The sequence below is a fragment of the Heliangelus exortis genome, chromosome 1 (genome assembly GCF_036169615.1).
Source record: "Heliangelus exortis chromosome 1, bHelExo1.hap1, whole genome shotgun sequence".
NCBI lineage: Eukaryota > Metazoa > Chordata > Aves > Apodiformes > Trochilidae > Heliangelus > Heliangelus exortis.
Genome location: NC_092422.1, coordinates 121,187,476 through 121,208,398, shown reverse-complemented (window position 1 = coordinate 121,208,398; position 20,923 = coordinate 121,187,476). Strand labels below are relative to the sequence as shown.

Genomic DNA, 20,923 nt, shown 5'->3' with positions numbered 1-20,923 from the left:
TCACAAGACCAAGATTGGGAAGTGCAACGTGCAAGAAACCCACTGAATTTGTATTGGCAGAATGGGAAAAGGACAAATTGCTGCCTTGGTCCTTGGTCAGGGTTATTTTGCTTGCTACTTAAATATGTTTGATTCCCCGCTGATGGATTTCACTACTTAATTTTATTTTTTATCTTTCAATAGTTACTCGCTGTGTTTTTTGCACTGATTCACTGTTTCCAGATGGGAAAGTGTGCCTTTTCTTAAGAAATTGAGAAATGTGTGTTTCCTTCCAGCTTCCTGGGGGAAGAACAAGCTAGGCCTGTTTTAGATGGTAAGATTATGTAAACCAGAATACTATTGATCTTCATAACATCAGGCAGAAGGGTTACAGCTACACAGCTCTGAGTCATCTTAAGAAAAAGTTTGTCGTATGCAATTTGGGAGAAGTAGTATGTGGTCATGTAATTTAGGAATTTAAGAGAACATGTGTGTCTCTGAGCAGGTTTATATTGCATTGGCAACCTTAATATTATAATTTATAAACCCTAATGGCATAATTTTCCTCCCTTTAAATTATTATTTTAATATTATTTCTGGCATAGTTTCAGTGAATTGTAAAATATATTACTTAGCTGTTTCATCTTATGAATTTAAAACCAAAAGAAAACTAAGCAAATACAATAAAATTCTGTATGTGTATTCATTGTTAATATATACATCAGTATCTCTGGTTTTCTGCATTAATAACATTATGCAGATATATATGCCCTTATAAATTGCAGCTACTAATTTCAGCAATCCTTCTCTTAATTAATAGTTGTATGTTTTATAAAGAATTATTAGTATTCACACATGTCCTAATATGCCACTGCTGCAGACAAGTTGAGTCAGGTTTATGTGAAAATACACGATTCCCTTGCAATGAAACGACATGCATAATGTATCAACCCACATGATACTTCTGACATATCCATTTTAAAATATGACTGTAACTTCAAGAGTCACTGGCAGGGTTTTAGCTTTGCCCAGTTCGGAGGAGAAAGCATCTCTGTGATTTGTTGTGTATCTTTCATCGCTGTTTTCCTGGTTCTTAAAATGCCAGTTAGAAACATAAAGCGGTGCTCCCAAGAGACTTCAGAAGTGACATGACATGCTGTTTTCTTCCTCTCTTCGTTCTCAGTTTGACAAAGAAATAGACTAGGCATGTTCTTCAAGTAAAGCCTTTATCCTGATTACAATGGAGTAGGTTATGATTCATCTGTAGGTGTTTCTCTCCTTGACAATATAAAGGAGTCTTTCAGCTGAGCTTGCTGACATACTTTGCCTATGGCCTGTCAAAACTTGAATAATTTTTTTTTCCTGGCCAAAATAAGCTCTGGAGCATGCTGTGCTGATTGTCAAGGGTAGATTTTCTACCGGAGATTTACATTTTCATTTATAGTCTGGTCTCAGTGTTGCTGGTTTGTGAGAAGAAGGGGGTTTCTAGAGTATTAGTAACAGGTCTTTTATCTTGTACAGTGATACTTCGGCCTTGGCTTGAGGGCACTGGCTGGATTAAAGATCCTACCTGGGATAAGTCTAGAAACTCCTTTCAAGGGGAGGGTCTTAGATCTAACTTGCTTCAGTGCTAAGTCTGATGAAGAGCTGCTGTTACATGAAATTCACTTGGTAAATAAAGAAGTAGTCGTGAGTTCTTAGTCACATTCTTACTTACAGATATAAAAAAACCCTAGCATAACAATGCAGTCTTACTCCTGCTGGTAGCTTCAGAGGTAAAAGATTGAATAGGCTGTGATCTTTTCCTTTTTTCCCCCTAAAAAAGGGACTGAAGCATAAAGATGAGGAGCAGTAGCAACAGCCCTTTGGCCATCAGGTTGCAGCAACAGAGTGAACTCTGGCACAGTGGTCTCTGGACAGGATGATCAAACAGTTCTTCTGTGCAAAATTTCCCGCGTAGTCTCTCCCTTTTCCTCTACCCTCTGGATTTTGTTCCTAACTTTTGAAAATGAGGGGAGAAAAGGGGGAGAGGAGAGGCAGCTGAAAACTCTTTTCCCCTCCCTTTTCATAAAAGTCATCTGTTTTCCCGTAAGGGCCTAATAGAGACCAGATCTGTATTTGGTCTGAGCCAACTGGATTGTGCAACTCTTTTTGGAAATCCCCCTTCCTGCCCAGAGCCCGCCAGCAGAGCCTCTCAGCTCGGCGGGGAGGCTGGGAATCCGCATCCTGCAGGCAGAGGGTGCTGCGATATTGCGAATTGGAGCTCCCCTTCCTCCGACCCCAGCCTTGGGCTGGTTTGGAGGGGAGGGCGAACAGGAAGAAAAAATAGAAAAAAGAGGAAGAGAGGAAAGAGAAGAAAACCAGACACGACCCAGGGAGAGAAGGTAAATATTGCAAGCATTAGAAATGGGAAAATATTTCTGAGCGTCACTGTCTGACAGCAAGGACAGTCAGGACAAGCTGCTCCACAACCACAAGGTGTTAGTGTATTTTTTTTTAAGTGCTAGGAAGAATGAATTTGGTACCCTGGGGCACAGGTACTTTCTCTCATAAATTGCTCTGAAGCAGTACAGGTTTTAGAGACACCGATGGTCCTAAGGGGATAATGTGAGTACCAGTGAGTATCAAGATACAGATCATCTTTCCATTTTGTCAGTATGCCTTCTGGATGCATGAGGTTGCTGTATTCAGGAAGGAACAGGAGTATAAACTTTCTTTTCAGGCAAAACATTGACATAGTCACTGCAATCTGGGGTTTTAGGGTCTTTGACCTGCCTAGCAGACAGGCAGAAGCAAAGCCAACATTAATCAGTCACACTGTTTTTTTGTCCCAGACTGTAACTCCAAAGTCCAATTCCTGACAGCTTTAAGATAGAAGAGCTGCTTTTCCCAGATGTGGTAAGTTATTGAATCTCCAAGAGGAACTTAGGTTTATTTGTAATTTCATTTAATAAATTAGATGTCTTTCCTGTAGTATGTACTGATTTTCAAATCTGATGTATCTGTAGTCCAAGTAGCCTCCAGAACAAAGCTGTGATGTAGGCAATAGCAGTGCAGCCCCTTCTGTTCAACTTGTGCAGCATTCCCTCCTCCTAAAGAGCTGGAGAGGAGCAGAGAGCACAGCTGAGGGTGCACTCCTGGATGAAAGGCTACAAGAGACAGGCAACCCTCACAAAGCAACAGCACTGGTCATGAAAACTCCAAAGCCAGGAGCTATACTGTATGCTATGTACAGCCAAATTCTAGGCTTTTGTCTAGGGACTGAGTACCTATGTATACATAGAAGAGTACTGCAATGTCATCTTCCTTCCTCTTTTCTCAGGTACCTTATCTTCTGTCTCCCTGTCTGGGCTGATGCAGCCTCCATGTATGGTGAGATCTTCTCACCCAATTATCCTCAGGTGTATCCTAATGATGTGCAGGAATCTTGGGAAGTCCAGGTCCCTTCAGGATATGGCATTCACCTTTATTTCACACACTTGGATCTTGAGCCATCGCAGAACTGTGAATATGATTCTGTGAAGGTACTGTCCCCATCCTCAAGAGAGAAAAATACAAGGAGGCAGGTTAGCACACAGAAGAAAAAGCTGTGTACAAAGCTCAGGGCTGGTAGAGGAGATAGGCACATCCTTCCTGTTCAGAGCTCAAAGAAGCATCACTGACTGAGTGTATGTGCAGTCACTAAATGAATTTGAGTTTGTATCATAACCCCATGAATGTTGTCTGCCAACATCTCCATTCACAGGAAAAGCCTTCTTAGCCATCACTGACACCTCTGTGTTGCAAGGCATAGTCTTAGCCAGTGAACTATAGCCATAAAAAGATCATTTTCTTAAGACATCGATTTTCTGTCCCTGAAAAGATTCAGAACTAATCCATGAGTGGACATAAACGATGTGATGCATTCATAAATTGGTTGGAAATGATTGAGGTTAAAAGCAACCAAGAGATTTGTGTATGGATAGGGGGCACCTGGATAAAGTTTTGTGGTCCATTGTACCACAATTTCTGATGGCTTATACACCACAGCTTTCTTAAAACTTAGAGACCAACTAGCTATGTTCCATGTTGTCCCACAAGGCACAAAACATCAAACATTTCCACACAAACAGATAGAAACAGGACCATCCTATTCTACAAGAGCTATGTGTGAAAAGGGGCAATCAGATCAGGTGCAGCATCAGAAGGACACCTTGGAGAAGGACCAAGTTGGGACAGTAGGATGTATTTGCTCTGCTGGGAGCTGTAATAATATGTGCCCTCTTGCAAGAAGCTGATTAACCTGCTCTACAGACCATCAGTGATTGGTTTTGCCATTTTGAACCACGCTGTTCATTTTTCATATAAGAAGTCCTGACAAAAGAATGTTAACAGAGAACTTCCTGGATTAATTTGAATCTGAGAAATAAATATGTGTATTTCACAGCTGTGAAAATCCTCAAGCATCTGACAAATCTCATGATACTGGTTGTCTAGGGTCTCTATTCAGCTGTAGCTTGGCTGGCTGTCTTCAACCCTTGGCCAGTGTTGTGGATCACACAGCAGCCTTGGTCTCTCCTGCTAGCTATGAGATGTGGCTCTGTCCTGAGAGACCTACCAGAATGTCACGAGAAATGCAAATTAGGAGCCTTTGGTTAGCCACCTATGAGCTGAAAGACTCAAGTGTTGATACATATCCCAGTAATGAGATGAGATCTGCATTCTCTCTGCATTCTCCTGCAGGTTCTGTCAGATGGCCATGTTGAAGGCACACTCTGTGGGCGGAAGGAACCTCGCACCTCTGGCTCCTCGATTATAGAGGAATTTCATGTGCCTTATAACACCCTCACTTTGAGCTTCCAATCAGACTTTTCCAATGAGCAGCATTTCACTGGATTTGCAGCCTACTACGTTGCAGTGGGTAGGGTTAAAATAGCCTCATCTGAATCTCTGTAGTGTCCTGGCTAAGGGGGGGGGAGGGAGAAGGGAGAAGCTTTTGGTACAAGAATGCCTCATTTAAAAGAGATCCCAGCAGACAGGACTGATTTCCAAAATGGCCAGTATAAATGCTGTCTTAGAAATACCCTTTCCTTGTTGTCCAGCAGTGTTTTCTTCCCTTTTTCATCTTCCTGCTGGCCTCAGAGCCCTTTCTCTTGGCCCATCAGCCACTCTTGGCTGATTCATGTTTTCCCATTTGCAGATGTGGATGAGTGCACAGATTTTGTGGAGGTACCTTGCAGTCATTACTGTAATAACTATATTGGAGGTTACTTCTGTACATGTCCACCAAATTATTTCCTCTATGAGGATAAGAAAACATGCGGAGGTAAGAGATCTACATGAGCTGTGGTCAAGTGAGGTATTGTACATGGAAGACCTTCTCTATCAGCCTTCTTAACCAGTTGTGACAGGTATATTTTGTAGAAAAGAATGCCCTATTACAAATCTAAACAGGCAGTAGACTGGGATTTTGGGAATATCTAGTAATATGTTCTCAACATTCTTCTTTTTTGTGTCAACAGAATTAGGACACCATTAAATGATATTCTCTAAAGACTGATAGAGACTCATCTTAGCATATGGCTATCTGTCAATCTTTTAATCTCTGACAAAACAGTGAAGTTCAATGAAGACACAAAAATGGCCCAGGGGCTGCTTGGCTCAAATAAAAACATTGGAAAGTCATAAATGGTGCATTTTGAAAGGGGTATAATTTGAAGACCTAAGCACAAAGGAAGGGGGTTTATAAATTACAGGTGGAAAGTAAAAAGAAAGATGGATGGAGAAAGAGAGGACACTAAGAGACATTAAGGTAAACTGAGCAAAATTAAAGATGTGCTGAAGCTGTCCCCTACTACTGAGGACACCAGGAAATTGCCCAAAGGATGGGTAAGAGTGCACGGTGGCTCAGGCCACTAGAAGTTAAAGTCCCTGGCTAATTGGATTAGAGAGTGGCCCTAGTTTCAGTTTCTTGAAATGATGCAATGTTGTGATATGGTTAATGGAGATGACTGAGGAAACTGAAGATGTAGTGGAAGGGGGAAAGTCTTGTCAGCTTTGGGCCATTCCTTTCTGAATCTTACCTGTGTTCTTTACTTAATCCTAGTGAATTGTAGTGGAAATGTTTTCACTGAGCCATCAGGGGAGCTTACCAGTCCCAATTATCCCAACCAGTACCCAGAGAACTCACGTTGTGAATACCGAGTGGTTCTGAGGCCAGGATATTTTGTGGCTTTGACCATACGCAGTGAGGATTTCGATGTGGAACCAGCCAGCTCAGAAGGGACTTGCTATGACAGCTTAACAGTAGGTGTGGGGTCTGGGGAGGGAGTCAGGATGTCCCCTCTGGATGTCCCCTCAATTTCCTCATATTCAGAATACCCTCTGACTGCTTAACTTTGTTTTCAACCTGTTGTGTTTTGAAATTTTTGGGAATATCTCTCTCTGAATACATTTGTTGTTTCCTATGTCTTCTTGTTTGTTATTTTCCCAGATTATCTCTGGAAAGCAGCATTTTGGTCCCTATTGTGGCAGCAAGTTCCCAGGTCCTCCTGACATCAAAACTAAGAACAATGTTCTTGACATAATCTTCCAGACAGACCATGAAGTACAGCACAAAGGCTGGAAACTACGCTACTATGGGGATCGTGAGTACACACTTGGGAAAGCATTCGCTGTGCTGCTGAGTTAGGAAGAGAGCTTGTCCCAGGTCAGATTCATGGTACAACAGCATGTTAAGATGTTGACAGCTTCTGGTATTGAGTAAACAGAGGCTGCCTGTTTGCTAGGGAGAATAATCACCAGGGAGAAAGAAGCTGGGAGCTGGAAGGAGAATAGATCTTGGACCAGTTAATCACTGATTTTTGCCTATGTCTTCAAAGCTGTTACCTGTCCTCCAAGTGTCATCCCCAACTCTGTTCTTGACCCAAAGAAGGACAGGTATATCTTCCAAGACAACGTAAAGGTGACCTGTGTGGAAGGCTATGAAATTGTCAGGGTAAGTTACATAAAAAAAGCATACATCTTCTCTGGTCCTCTCAGCAGCACCCTGTTGTCATTTCCCATTAGGTGTTCTGAGCACCTTTGGGGACTCAAAATTTTCACCACAGCTGCAGCAAGTGGAAAGTTATTCCAGCCACTCCAGCATTTTTTGGACCCTCTGCTGCAGTGCTAGTGTCAGATATATTTCATGGCCAGTGACTTACCTGGATCATGTGTTCCTTTCCCTAGCAACGAGACAGCATTTCCAGTTTTCACTCCAGCTGTCAGGACAACGGAGAATGGAGCAACTCCAATTTCATCTGTGTTCGTAAGTGACTGGTTTCTGTATTGTGGAAAGCACACTGGAGTCTTTTAGCTTTAGATCTACTATATCTCCAGATTAGGAGGATGCTGAAGGACTGGGATGTGAAGGGACATGCTGAAGGGACAGAGGAATCAGAGGAAGGGAGTGCTGATGACAGGGATCAGAGAGCCTGAGTGGTTCTGTATAATATATTGTTGGGTGAGGGTGACTGATTATATTTGGCCGTTTTTGTTTCTTCTCTACAGCTGTGAACTGTGGTGATCCCATTCCTATTGACAATGCCCAAGCCATATATGTCTCTGAACATCATGAGCCTCTGTACAAAGCTGCTTTCCGCTATCAGTGTGATGCACCCTACTATACCCTAAAAACCAAAGGGGATGGTAAGCATTGCTTCTGCTACAAAAATGTACTTCTTTGATCAAGGGCCTAAGAAGTGGTACTGGCATCAGCAGAGGGCTGGGATTACATCTCACCAGGTGGAGACTGGTAAAAAGTTCTTATTGATGTGAGACTGCAGGCAGTAGTTTTGTGTTGCTTTTGTGTTTGATTCACTGTAATGTCTGTCCTTGGGCTGTTGAGCTATAGGAAGTCCTCCCTCCATTTGCCTGGTATGTGAACCATGGAGATTTTTGTCTCAACTGCCACACATTTCAGGTGGAGAAATAAAGGACCCAAGAAATCTATTAGATGGGGTCCCTTCAAAATAGGGGCAGAAGCACCCTGGTGGAGTTGTGTACTTCCTGAGAGATCTCAGCAATGTTTACCAAGATATGCTTGCTTTAGAAATGAGAATGTATGCATTATCATATACAGTTATGCTGCTTACCCTCTCTTTGCCTTGACTGTATCCTTGTGGCACTCTATTCTTGTGTTTTCCAAGTGGTGTATCACTGCTCAGCCAATGGAGAATGGGTCAATGAAGAGATGGGAACAAAGCTACCAAAATGTGTCCCAGGTACTACCAAAAACTGTTTGTATCTACCACGGGTTCTTTCATGTATCTGTTTTTAATCAGTTATCTGAAAGTAGAGGTGATCCTTTCTATGTTGTTTGAAACACATTGGACAGGGTATTTCTGAGAACTGTTGGCCCTAGTTCAAAGAAGGCCCTAGAGCAAAGGAAGGTCAGATGAGGCAGCACAAAGAAAATGGAGACATAAGTGAACAACATAATAAGATATCTGGAAGAGCAGGACCTCCTTGAATATCAATGTCTGTTTCTGCATCAGTTTCCTGACTTTCAAACGTTCACTTTATCAAGTTGCTCAGTGCTTTAGATCTCTCATCTGCTTTGCAGGAGGCAAAGATCCTGTCAGACCAAGAGACATGTCCCACAGTGCTGGACCTTTCTTTGGTAGCTCCCAAACTACACTGAGAGCTGTAGCTTCTCGTCAAACCCCTCCCAGGGGTAGTAGTACTCTAGTAGTACTCTATAGTACTACAGATGTAGTACTATAGTGAAAGGGTTTTCACTACTCATGCTTGAAGTCATAGCCTAAACTATTAAGGTTCGATGTGTCCTTCAGAATTCAGCTACACTTGCTGTGCCTGAAAGCTCAAGCAGTATCCCTTTTGAGGACCTTCTCATCCTCACTGTGTACTTTGGAGACACTGAGGAGAGAAGTGCCTGGGTACTGTAGTACTTCTGCTCCTGGCTGCTGGTAGTTATGGCTGAGTCTGAACTTCCAGCTGACAAAGCGAAATTTAAACCTAATGTATTCTGCACACTGTTCAGTTTACCCCCTTAGAAGTGGCAGCATGCCTTGGACTGGTTGTAAATGATGCCTCTTCACAACTCCAAACCACCAAATGCTCATTGGTAAAGTGCAAGATTCAGCTGAAGATGATTGAACCATCTCAGAGTTATTTACTACCCAAGAAGAAATTTCAAAGAATATGAAGACGAACTCTTCTGAGTGGGTCTCAACAACAAAAGACAGTGTCAGGCAACGGGCACATTATGGAACAAGGGAAAGTGTGGCTATATTTAAAGAAAAATGCTCATTAGAGCACTGGAATTGTTGCCCAAACAGGCTGGATAATCACCACCCTTGGAGAAGTCACCTGGCAAAGCCCCTGAGAAACCTGACTTTGCAGTTAGGAGGGCAGGCTGAAGGGCAGTTAGGGAGGAACATCTTGTACTGAGACACTGAGAGGTATCTTCCAGCCTAAATCTTTCTATGATTATATTAAATTCTTTAACAAACTGTAATTCAATTAAATTGGAAGCTACCTACTGGCTATAGTCCCTTAATCTCTAACTATATGAGTAAGGATTCAAATTAAACCCAAAGTAGTAAGAAATCAATGTCCTATCTATGACTGCATGATGAGCCTTATTTATATCCTTAGTGCTCACATTCTGCTAAACCTTATAGAACGTCTTAGTCAAAGAGCACAGAGCATCTCTGCATCCATAGGACCCCCAGATAAAATCTCCATTAACCCACTGCTAACATACAAAAAGAATGTGGAGGAAAATGGTAAAACATCAGTGACAAATCTGAAGTCTTAACCTGGGGCTATCTGGTGTACACATGCACACACAAAACATTTTAAAAGGTGTGTAAGAATTTAAGCGAATGCTTTTTCAAAGACAGTCCCTTTATTTACAGGATGTAATTCAGCAGAGGAAAAATGCTAATTAGAATGCAATTAAATTATGAGCTTTGACATACCCAACACTGGCAAGGTGAAAAAAGTTGTGAATGTTCTACTTTGCAGAACAAAAATTTGAGAATGAGTCTTGTCAGCTTAAGTTGAATGGTGACAGTAGTTTTGCTTGAATTTTCTTGACCTTTTTTCTGTAAGTACTACTTGCAAACCCTATGACATAGAATAAAAACACGGGTTACTCCAAATAAAAAATTATTTAGGGGACACAGGAAGAACTATGGGCTTTTTTGCAGTACCAAAGAAATCCCTATTTGTAACTGCTAATTCACCCATCTGTTTTCTTTTTGTTTTTTTCTAGTCTGTGGGGTGCCTAGTAATCCCATCCAAGAGAAAGGAAAGATTTTTGGAGGCACCCTTGCGGAAAAGGGCAACTTTCCCTGGCAAGTGTATTTTGATTACCCAAGAGGAGGTGGCGTGCTCATCGCTGAAAAATGGGTAATGACTGTGGCTCATGTGCTGGAGGGATATGACAAGCCCAACATGTATGCTGGGGTAATCAATGTTGGTAGAGAATCTCTGTATAAGGAGGGCAAGCAGCTGATTGCAGAGGCTTCATTCATCCACCCTGATTGGAAGAAGGAGCCCCTAGACACCAAGACTGATTTTGATCATGATATTGCACTACTGAAACTGAGGGACCCAGTGAAGATGGGCCCAAATATCTCTCCTCTCTGTCTGCCTGGTAAATCACCTGAGTATGAGCTACAAGAAGGGATTCTGGGCTACATTGCTGGCTGGGGTCAGAGAGAGAAAGGAAGACTGCCTGTTTATCTTTGGAAGGCCCAGATTCCCGTGGTGGACATGGAAAAGTGCAGGTCTGTGAAACCAGAGGGCTCTGATAACTCCAGTGCTTACCAGTTCACTGACAACATGATCTGTGCTGGTGGTGGCAAGGACAGCTGTAAGGGGGATAGTGGTGGAGCTTATGCTGTCCAAGATCCTCTTGATGACAGACGGTACTATGTGGCTGGGCTGATCTCCTGGGGACCAAGATGTGGTACCTTTGGTCTTTACACCAAGGTAGTGCGTTATTTGGACTGGATTACAGAGACTATGAGCAAACATGAGGATGCAGAAGCTCGGCAGGATTAGTTCTTGCTCCTTTCAGCACCGTCACCCTTTCTAAATATGGTGGTTCTGTGTTCAGGCTGGCTGTGATCCTGTTCACTGTGTGTGTATAATGGGCCTACTTGTATCTGTGCTGAGTGGAGAGGCTGGGAAGAGAATTTCTCTTTATTCTTTCACTCACAGTTGCGTAAGAGGATGATGCTATTCTGGATAAAGAGGCTCTTTCCGCTTTCACTCTTTTATTTCTATCCTGGTTTTTTTCCCACTTGGAGAGGACCAAGATATGCCTCACCCTATAGAGAGGTTTCTATGAAGTTAGGAGAGAGTGATTATTGGTTCCTGGAGTAGGTTCAGAGTTTCTGATGTATGTATTTCCTGTACTGTGCAGAGTATCTAACGGTATTAAACAATGTTCAAATTGCCTTTTGTTCCATGTCCTATTATGTGTGTATTGCACTTCTTCTCAGTTTAGACCTAGTTATCCTTGAAACTCCCCAGGGAAGGTATCTAGTCCCTTTCTGACCCACTACACTGCCAGCTTTTGTCAAGCTGTATACTTGTGCTACTTCACCTCTCTAACTTGAGTGTTTATTAAATTCTTCTGAGATTGTTGCATCTCATTGATGAACCATTACCATCAACGAGGACTTCAGATTTCTGAGTCAAGCTGAGCAGAAGAGATATTTTCAAAATGCTTTTGCTAACCTATCCTCGTGACTTTATTTTTTAAACTTTATTGTGTTAGATAAGAAATATGAATATGAAGAAGATGGGGGAAGATGGGTTTGTTTAGCCTGAAAAGGAGGAAGATAAGAGGAGGCTCTAACTGCTGTATCCAGGTACCCAGAGGAGGTCTAAAGAACACACAGAGCAAGACTCTTCAGCAATATGAACAGCTACAGGACAAGAGATAATAGATGCAAATTACAATCAGAAGATTTCCAGCTGGGCTTTTTGCCAGGGTGTGGGTCAGCCCTGGGACAAGTGCCATATGAGACAGCGAGAGAGATATGAAGGTCATGGAAAAGGTATCACCACCCTTTGATCCAGTGACTGCCTCACATGAAGCTGTGGTCCTTGGGTGGTGGGTGCACAAACCAAGTGCTCTGAGTCTGCCTATTTTATGCTACCTGGCCCTACCTCCCTGGGTGAGGCTCGGCCTGCTTGATGCAGACTCAGTGCAGAATTTTAGAATATTCTGGAGTTTAGTCAGTGGGGAATGGTGGTCGTGGTGGTCTCTTGATACTCTTCAATGGGGCTGACTGAGCAATGACCCTCATTTTCACGTATGATTCCTATTCAATTGCCTTACTCAGGAAAGTGGGTCTTCTCCACAGCATTCTGCTTGCCCCACAATGGTCCTTATAGAATGAGGACAGTGTTCTGTTCAAGGTGGCTATCGAATCAGGGAATTCACTTGTGCAGATAGAGAGAACAGTGTCCAGATGGCTATTGAATGAGGACTCCACCCACACAAATAAAAAGCACAATGTCCTCTTCGTCAAGGTGGCTGTTTTGAGACATTTATTCATTTCAGCACTCTACACTACACAAATGGGATAAATAGAGAGTTCTGACCCCTGGAGATCATGGATGAACTTATATCATATGTCCAATCAAACACATCACTCACCAGGGTATATTACCTCAAAAGTAAATGAGAGATACTGACACCTGAGATCTGGAGCTGCATCCTGCATCAAACAGTGCAAGAAAGAAACTATGACCTTACTCCTAGAATTCTCCTGTCAAGCTCTTGCAGAATTCAGTTCTCTCAATAAACCACAAGAGAAAAGTTGGTTGTTCTGCAGTAGCAAGAGACAACTCCAGAGAATACCCACAATACAAAAGGGGGCATCTTCTCTCTCTCTTAAGCATCATTTTAGAACTGCTGTCCTGCAGTCAGAGCCTTATTGCATATATTATAAAAAATCCATCTGCAAATTCTGATCAGTAAAGCTGAGATTGGTTGTTGCCTTCTCTGTCTTTTTAATGTGGCATCACACAGTCAACTTATTTTGCCTCCCTTGAAGCCACCTTGAGTTTCAGATTGGGTAATCTAACAGTAGATTTGTGACAGGTGAGTGACTGCCACATGCCATTGCAAAACAGGCAACACTTTACTAGTAGTTAAAGCACTCCTCCTACAAAGTCTTTAAGTGATGGAGAACATTTAGTAGTCCTTAAAAAAAAAACAAAACACAAACAAACCCAAAAAAACGAACACAGAAAACCACACCTATTTTCTTCAGAAATTATTTTAATATTCATAGAATTTCATTGATGCCAATGGGCACATGCACACTGTACTCAGCACAAAGTGCCAGATCCTTCAAGAAAGTCTGCTGCCTCTCAAGCTTTCTGCAAGTAAACTGTAAATACAAAAGTAAACTGTAGTATTTTGATGAGATCATCAGCACTTCAAATAATAAGATGCTTGCTGTCATACGATTTCCTGATACTATTCAGGCTTCATCCAATAATAAGATCTGGAAGAACCAGAATGCCTACAAAGGTGTCCCATAAGCTGCCAATGGCACAGCAGCTTTGGTAAGTTTTGATAGTACCACCAAGAATTCTTCAAACAACATGGTGGCTTTCAGAAGTGCCCATGATGAAAGTTACATGATCTGCATTTTGAAGAACCTTTGGGACAGCATCGAAAGCTTTAGATATGATTTGCTGTATCTGGAATTTTATGTCATTGCTGATTGTTCAGGTAGAAGGACAGCAACAATTATAACCTGTCCTCCCCTACTATTCCTTTAATCCAGTCCACATAGTTGAGGATCTTGGTATAGAAGCCGTAACCTTGAGCGCAGCCGATACCCCAAGAAACAATCCCAGTAGCCACCCAGTGACCACTTTGTGTGTCTAACACTGTGAAGACGCTCCCACTATCCCCCTGGCAGGCATCCTGTTTGACTGTGAGGAAGCCAGCACAGAACATGTTCTCAGAGAAAACTATAGGATCATCCCCCTTTGCACTATCCAGCCAACTCTGACACTTCTCATCAGCAACTGCTGGTAGGCTCACATACTTCAAGTCATTTGAAACGTGGTTTTTTTCCACACCAAAGCCACTCACGTAGCCTACGCGTCCATCCCTGTAGAACGTGGTGTTGGTAGCATCTGGGAGACAGATGGGTAGTACTGTAGGTCCCAGGGTTACTGGGTTTTTCAGCTCCAGCAAGGCTATGTCCCCATTAAAGTTGTAGTAATCTTTAGGGTTGTAATCTGGATGGATAAAAATTCTACGTACAGGGTGGTTACCCATCTTGTAGAGCTCTTCTACGTTGGTGTGGCCAAGGAAAATATTAGCATCTTCTGCTATCTTGTCCAGGTTTACATTGTCCTCTGCCTCTTTGGGGAGGATGGCGTGGGCAGCAGTCAGGATCCAGCGATCACCCAGAAGTGCACCACCCCCTCGTCCATGGATGTCAGTCAGAGCCTGCCAAGGGAAATTCCCTCTCCTTGCTGACTTGCCACCCAAGATCCGCTGAACTTCAGTAATGGGATGGACTGGCTTCCCACACACTGCAGAGAAATGCAAGGAGATCATTACACCCTCTGCTGCCCTGGTCTGTCTCCCTCCTTCCTACACCATCACTGTTTGATTTCTCCTTATTCTTGCCTTCCTTGACGGACTCCCCTGTCCTGCCTCACTGACACCATTATCCTCACTCCCCTCCCTGCATTTTGTCCTGGAATTGTACTGACTGTAAGCATGAGATGATAAACACTAAACAAAGTCAGAGCTTTTTTACTGACCTGGCAAACAGGCAGGAATCCTCACCTGGCCATCTCGATCCACCCAGGTTCCCTTAGCAGAGCAGGTGAATATGTCTGTAAGATGAGATGGAAGTTAATGAGACCCAGGCCTGCAGGTACTGGGTGTGTAGAAGGAAAGAGGAAGAGAAAAAAAGAGAATAATACTGTCAAGGGGTTCATCTCTCCAAGGTGTCCCACATGCTGCACTCAGCCCTTCCATCCCACAGACACCTTTTGTGCCTGTGGCACAATCTGGAACGTCTCCATCTGTGATAGTATTAAATCTCAAAGCACCTCATTTCCAGGTGACCAGTAAAGTTCAGGCACTGCTTCTGTAGAAGAAAAACCTGAAGAAGTATCTGTGGCTCATCAGTCCACATGCTTATAGACCAGTTTGACCTTACTTCACCCAAAGAAGTAGAGAATAAGAAAAGACATGGATTTTAGATTCAAGTTTCTAGTCTGTAGTTTGCAGAAAGTAGGACAAGGTGTTTTGTTCCAGAAAAAAACAAAAGATGAGTCAGTTACTGCACATGTTCAGTATCTATTCCTGAGGCTATATTGCAGGTCAGCTAACTTGCACATCACGTCTCAACACAAGCTCCACTACCTCCAAGATTCTTGCTTTTCTTGGAAAGTCTGTGCTAGTGACTAAAAATATTTTAATTTTTTTTTGCAGCTAAGCAAAGGAGACCAGCCAAGGCAAGGAGATCATGAACTTATTACACTGTTCTTGTAACCAAAGCTCCTGTGATAGCAAATCAAGTCTCATGTGCAAAAGAAGGTGAATGGTTTTGAATGTTGCCTCTATTTTTCTAGCCTGCTACATAAAAATAGTTTTTTCTGCATGTATGTTATTTAGTCCTTAGATATTTTCTGCTGGACAGTATTCCAAAGAGGTAAACAGCATTATATTGGAGTGGAGTGTGAGTTTATTTATTTGCATCCGTGGCAACATGTGTGATGTTGCACTGGATGTTTCATAGTTTTGGTGATTCCCAGACACCATGTCTCAAATTTCAGTGAAAGAATGAAATCCACTAGAGAAGAATAAATTGTGACAGATGAGAGAGAGTAAGATCCTCTGAAAAAGCTAAGGAAGAGTGTGGAGGAAGGATGTGATGGACTCTGGGAATGAAACAGAGTGGGAAGAGGCTGAGACAACAAGCCTCAGAGGCTGTGCTGCAGAGCTAAGGAAAGATTGGAGAGCCTTCCCCAGGAGGAAAGCATGAGCCCTAAACCTGGGGAGAAGAGACATTCCTCATTGGAAATCTGAGAGGGCTTTTCATGCACACATTTCAATGTCTGTGTGGGATTAGGACTCACCACCGCCTGCTCCAGTGACAATGTGATAAAATGGCTCATTGCATCGGTATGTGATCACTGACTGGAAGTTGTTGTTTGCAGATTTGTTAGCATAACTGAATGCCCCATTGGTCAGATTTTTAGGGCTGCCACAGTTCACAACTAAAAAAAAAAAAAAAAGAAAAAAGTGACTCAGAGACAGCCTTCCTCCTTGCAGCTTTAGGCTCCACTTGGATTGTGGCCATGACATGAAGGATGGACTGGAACAGTTAGTACAGTGAGCAGATAGGTTGTTATAAAATGGAACCCACACAGGTACCTTTTGCTTGTAGTGATAACTTTTTAGTGATAATTTCTGGAAGGGAGAAAAAAAAAATTAGGTTTTTGTAAGAGGAAAAATGTAATGAAAGTCAGCCATGGACCTCCATTGGCCCTTCCAACCAGCATGTCCATAAGTCTGTGTCCAGAGAAAAATTGAGTCACAGAGGCTGAATCCCCCTTGTTCTTTGATGGGAAAGCCACAGCAGGGGGCATAATCCCTGTTTTCAGATCACTCACTTTCACAGCAGGGCATGGATTGGTGCCACGTCCCATCAGCCTGGCAGACAGCCGTGAAGGACAGCAGCTTTTGGTTGCCCTGCATGGGAGAGAAAAACAGCACGGCTGGTTTTACAGAGCCCTCCATTCCCTTCCTCAGGTTAAAATAATATTCTAGCTGCCCAATTTTCACTGCTGTCCAGTAGTTAACCCTCTGCAGTCTGTTCCAGTTGCTGTCCTCACTATTTGCTGCCTTTCCCTCTATCTCATCTGTCTGCCAGAGGTTAGAAATTCTTCATAGCAGGCCAAGATAGCAGCAGCCACCAATCATAATACTGTGACAAGTCTGGGGCACTACACAGTTCTGACAATAGCATGGCAAGGGAGGCAGATAACATCTTCTGCCTTAAGTCTTCAAGATTTCGTATCCCTCCAAAGAGGTATTCTTGTTTACCAGTGTTTCCTGGGATCTTTGTCTTTCCTTTTCTACCAGGCCTTTGTGAAACCATAACTGCATAAAGAAAGGGAGCTACAAAAGAAGAAAACATTGGAACAAAGCCAACTGAAGCAAGGAAGAAACAGAAATTGCAAGAGGTTGCCAGGAGTGAAATCTCCAAAGAAAGTCAAAGACTTAAGCAAACTAAAGACAAGCTAGGCTATGGCTGCAGGGAGTGGAGAAGAATCTCACCTCCATCAGATTATACCCAGCCTGGCAGCTGACAGTGAAATAGTCCTGAAATTGGTAGACAGGCTGCAGGTCTCTGATGATGGTGAACTGATCCCGTGGGACAGGCTGTGGGCACCGTATTTCTGTTAAAGAGGGGAACAAAGTAAGTTGGTATTAGCAAACCATGTAGGTAGGCTGTAGTAGCCTCTGGAGAAGAAATGTCTTACTCTCTGAGGTGTAGTGGATCTTCCAGCCACGGCTGAACCCAGACTCATCGGTAAGGAAGAGTATGTCCACCTCATTGCTGTTGGTTTCAATGCTGCCAGGTGACTCCTTGCCACAGAATTCACCAATCTCTCTCCCTTGTGCTTGGATCTGATGAGGGAAACGTGGATCACAGGGACAGAAACACACACGCCCCTCTGCGCCAGTATCCCAATTTCAATCCAGACCAAGCCTGCCATGGTGAGTAGGGCTGTCTGTCTGACCCAGCTTTGCTGATGTTTGCACTGACAGATCAAAACAAAGGGCTGACCTAGAGCTTACAGCCCCTTCAAATCCCAAAAGGGAGATGTAACTGTAGGAAGGCTGGTATTTTTGGCTCCATTCTCAGGGACCTGTGACCTAGAGCCTCTGACCTCAGGACAGTGGTAATTAAGCACACTGAGGGAGGGACAAGGGAAGAGGCCAGTCCTTCATGCTGGGGCATTCTCCTTGTACTGATCCCATGTTTCTCACCCAAATAGTGGTGTCCCCCCAATTCCTGCTCAGGTCTGGCCACAGGGTTGAAAGTAGAGTTTGCTAATCTCCAGTACCTTGAGCTGGTCATAGGGACAGTGTACTTGCTGGTGTTCATCAATCTCAAAGGGTTCCAAGAACTTGAGGATGACAGACAGGCCTTTTTGCAGACGGATGCTGTAGTTACACCGGAGGTCTTCAGGATAGGGCTCAGGGTATTCAGGGCTGCTCAGATACCCAGATTCCTCTGTGAACAACTCACTGCTGCACTCCACTGGTGTAGAGGAAGGAAGTATAGGTCACATTGTGGAACTGGGTCTTCTGCAGCCCTGTTAACTGCTCCCTAAGTCACTTTTCACACCCGTCCTAGCTGAAGGGCTTCTTCCCTGGAACCCTGTGATTTTTCAGAATTTCAATTTACCTTTGCAGGAGTGGTGGTCACTCTGAAGCTGGTAACCAATCCGGCAAGAACAGAAGTAGCCACCCACATAGTTGTGGCATAAATGCTGGCACTGTGGTCTTTCGTCTCCCTCAGCAGCATTGTTACGGTCACATTCATCAAGATCTGAAGACATAGGAGATGCAGGAGTAAGGGGAGGAAAGCGTTAAACCTCTCTACTATACACTCCAAGTACATAAAGATCTATATCCTTGCTTACTGCTGCTCTGTATTTCCCTGACAGGGAGGAAAATCAGTGGAGACACACAGGCTTCTTTCTGCAAGAATATTGCCTACTCACCTACAGCTTGGTAATAGGCCAGGAAGCCCCTGTAGGGAATCACTGTGCCATTGTCTTCATTGGAGAAATCAGAGTGAAACTCCAGGTGCATACTGTTCCCCTTAGACACAAATTCTTTTCTTCCTGGATGATTGCCTGTGGTTGACCCAAGCTGGCCACAGTATCGACCCAAGTCCTTCTTGTCTGCTTTGATCTGTCAAGGTTAAGGTGAAAATCACTGCAGCCTGGTAAGATTCAGCCTTCTCTGTGTATCCCTACCATGAGCCATGAGCTGCCAGGACCTGCTCCACCCATTTATATCTTTAACTCCTTCCCTTTGTGTGAAGCAGGAGAATCTGGTGAATTAACAGCCATTGCAGCTGGTGGCCACTAAATTCCCATCTCCAGCCCCCGGTGTGACCCCGGTATTTATGTACCTACCTTAACATAGTCATAAAAGCAGGACTCAGATGGCTCCAGGTCAAAATATCTGAAGGTAAGCTTCACTACATAGCCTTTTGGGACATGGATGTCCCAGATGCTGATGTTATTGTTGGGATATGGCTTGGGATAACCTGGGGATCTGATCTCCCCAAAAAGCTTTCTTGAGACTGGACTGGAACTGATCACTCCAAAAAAGAAGAAAGCCCAAAGGACAAATGGAACATGCCTGTGAACACAGCAAATAAACTATGACATTGCACAAAATTAGCTCATCCAAAATCAGAGACTTTACAAGTCACTTGCTCCATGGAATCCAAAGACAGGAGGCCCAGCTGTATGCTCAGCTTCTGGCTTGGATCACTCAGGAATAAGGAGGACAGTTGAAATGAAGGAACCAGCACTACCCAAGTCCAGCAAGGCATTGCGACCCAAAGAGATTCATCAACCCAGGAAGCAGTTTGAGGGAACATGGGTGAATTTCCCGAGCAACATCTGCTTGTTCAAAGCAGTCATGAGGCTGGGTCCCTTGGAAACAGGGAAAGCTTGGTTCCCTTTGGCTCTGTGCCAGAAGGTTCTTTCTACTTACTGCTAGTTTAGTATCTTTTCTTGGACCATTTGGTAAGGATCTGAAGCTCTGAAACTCAGTTCATTGAGAAGCAATCCTGCAGTATCTCCCGGGCAGCCCTTTACACAGTCATGTCTCTATCTCTCTTCTCCAAAAGTTGGCACTTATTTTTTTTCTCATTCTGCAGATCTCCCCTCTTCCCCTCTGAGAAGTGGGAAGTTGTGTTCTTCCAACACAAGCTCACTGCCCAAATCTCATGAAAACAGGAAGACCCTTTTTCCTCAACCCTATGTGCTAGCAAAGCTTTAATGGAGCGACAGTGAGCATAAGCTTAGCCCTTTGGACCTTTCCTTCCCCCGTTACCTCCCTGAAAAGAGCATCGAATGGCTTTGGTTGGAAAAGACTTTGAAGATCATCCAGTCTAACTGTTAACCTGTCATGCTGCCAAGTCCCCACCGAACCATGCCCCTAAGCTACACCTCTACACATCCCTCCAGGGATGGTGACTCAACCTCTGCCCCGGGCAGCCTGTTCTAGTGCCAGACAACCCTTTCGGTGAAGAAATTATTCCCAAAATCCAATCTGAACCTCCCCTGGTGCAACTTGGGGCCATTTCCTCTTGTCCTATCGCTTATTACTCGGGAGAGGGACCGACACCCACCTCACTACACCCTCCTTTCAGGTAGCTGCAGACAGCCGTAAGGTCTCCCCTCAGCCTCCTTTTCTCCAGGCTAAACCACCCCAATACTCCCCGCTGCCCGTCCCCCCCCTCCCCAGCCGCCCCACTCACATGTCCGGCGCTCTCCCGCCGCGATCACCCCCTCCCTGCCCCTCTACCCCCCTTGCCCGGGCGGACCTCCGCAGCGGCGGTCACCGAGAAGCCCAGGGGCCGGTCAGGTAGGTGGGGAGAGTCCGGGGGAAGGGAAAAGAAAGCCTTTCCCCGGCTCCGGCCCCGGTTCCGGCCGCCCGGTGCCTGCTGCCCTCTGCTGCCGAGACGCGGCCGAGCCTCTGGGGCCCCGGACCCGCACGGCCGGGATGCTGGCGGTGCCCTGGGGGTCCGCACAGCCTGGGCAGCCCGGGCCACCGTGTGCTCTGGGGGGAGGAGGCAGGAAAACGACTGCTAGAGACCCTTCCCAGGGCTTCATCTGCAATCCAGCAGCTGCTGGG

The 20,923-nt window shown here is 44.2% G+C and overlaps 2 protein-coding genes across 2 annotated transcripts; one reads left to right on the top strand and one right to left on the bottom strand.

Annotated features, from left to right (window-relative positions):
• The first annotated feature begins 2,154 nt into the window (after nucleotides 1-2,154).
• Nucleotides 2,155-11,765, top strand: C1S (complement C1s). Its single transcript, XM_071763204.1, has 12 exons — nucleotides 2,155-2,363; nucleotides 2,814-2,877; nucleotides 3,302-3,503; nucleotides 4,702-4,879; nucleotides 5,159-5,284; nucleotides 6,065-6,264; nucleotides 6,452-6,605; nucleotides 6,840-6,955; nucleotides 7,189-7,267; nucleotides 7,510-7,647; nucleotides 8,148-8,222; nucleotides 10,241-11,765. The coding sequence occupies exons 2-12, from the start codon at nucleotides 2,873-2,875 to the stop codon at nucleotides 11,032-11,034; spliced, it is 2,067 nt and encodes a 688-aa protein (XP_071619305.1). The 5' UTR covers nucleotides 2,155-2,363; nucleotides 2,814-2,872; the 3' UTR covers nucleotides 11,035-11,765.
• Nucleotides 11,766-13,252: 1,487 nt separating this feature from the next.
• Nucleotides 13,253-19,411, bottom strand: C1R (complement C1r). Its single transcript, XM_071763193.1, has 10 exons — nucleotides 19,189-19,411; nucleotides 18,769-18,961; nucleotides 18,450-18,593; nucleotides 18,106-18,302; nucleotides 17,518-17,665; nucleotides 17,312-17,433; nucleotides 16,645-16,723; nucleotides 16,108-16,248; nucleotides 14,782-14,856; nucleotides 13,253-14,547 (listed from the first exon to the last, which is right to left on the bottom strand). The coding sequence occupies exons 2-10, from the start codon at nucleotides 18,857-18,859 to the stop codon at nucleotides 13,748-13,750; spliced, it is 1,797 nt and encodes a 598-aa protein (XP_071619294.1). The 5' UTR covers nucleotides 18,860-18,961; nucleotides 19,189-19,411; the 3' UTR covers nucleotides 13,253-13,747.
• Between the last annotated feature and the right edge of the window lie 1,512 nt (nucleotides 19,412-20,923).

What these genes read in the sequence shown, in the direction of transcription:
- C1S (XM_071763204.1), top strand. An exon ending in GTGAATATGATTCTGTGAAG is followed by an intron (nt 3,504 to 4,701) that starts GTACTGTCCCCA and finishes ATTCTCCTGCAG; the next exon opens with GTTCTGTCAGATGGCCATGT. An exon ending in ACTACGCTACTATGGGGATC is followed by an intron (nt 6,606 to 6,839) that starts GTGAGTACACAC and finishes ATGTCTTCAAAG; the next exon opens with CTGTTACCTGTCCTCCAAGT.
- C1R (XM_071763193.1), bottom strand. Translation starts at nt 18,859, where the DNA reads ATGCACCTGGAGTTTCACTCTGATTTCTCCAATGAAGACAATGGCACA. An exon ending in GTCCCTATGACCAGCTCAAG is followed by an intron (nt 17,666 to 18,105) that starts GTACTGGAGATT and finishes TTCCCTCATCAG; the next exon opens with ATCCAAGCACAAGGGAGAGA. An exon ending in GATCCACTACACCTCAGAGA is followed by an intron (nt 17,434 to 17,517) that starts GTAAGACATTTC and finishes CCTCTTTAACAG; the next exon opens with AAATACGGTGCCCACAGCCT.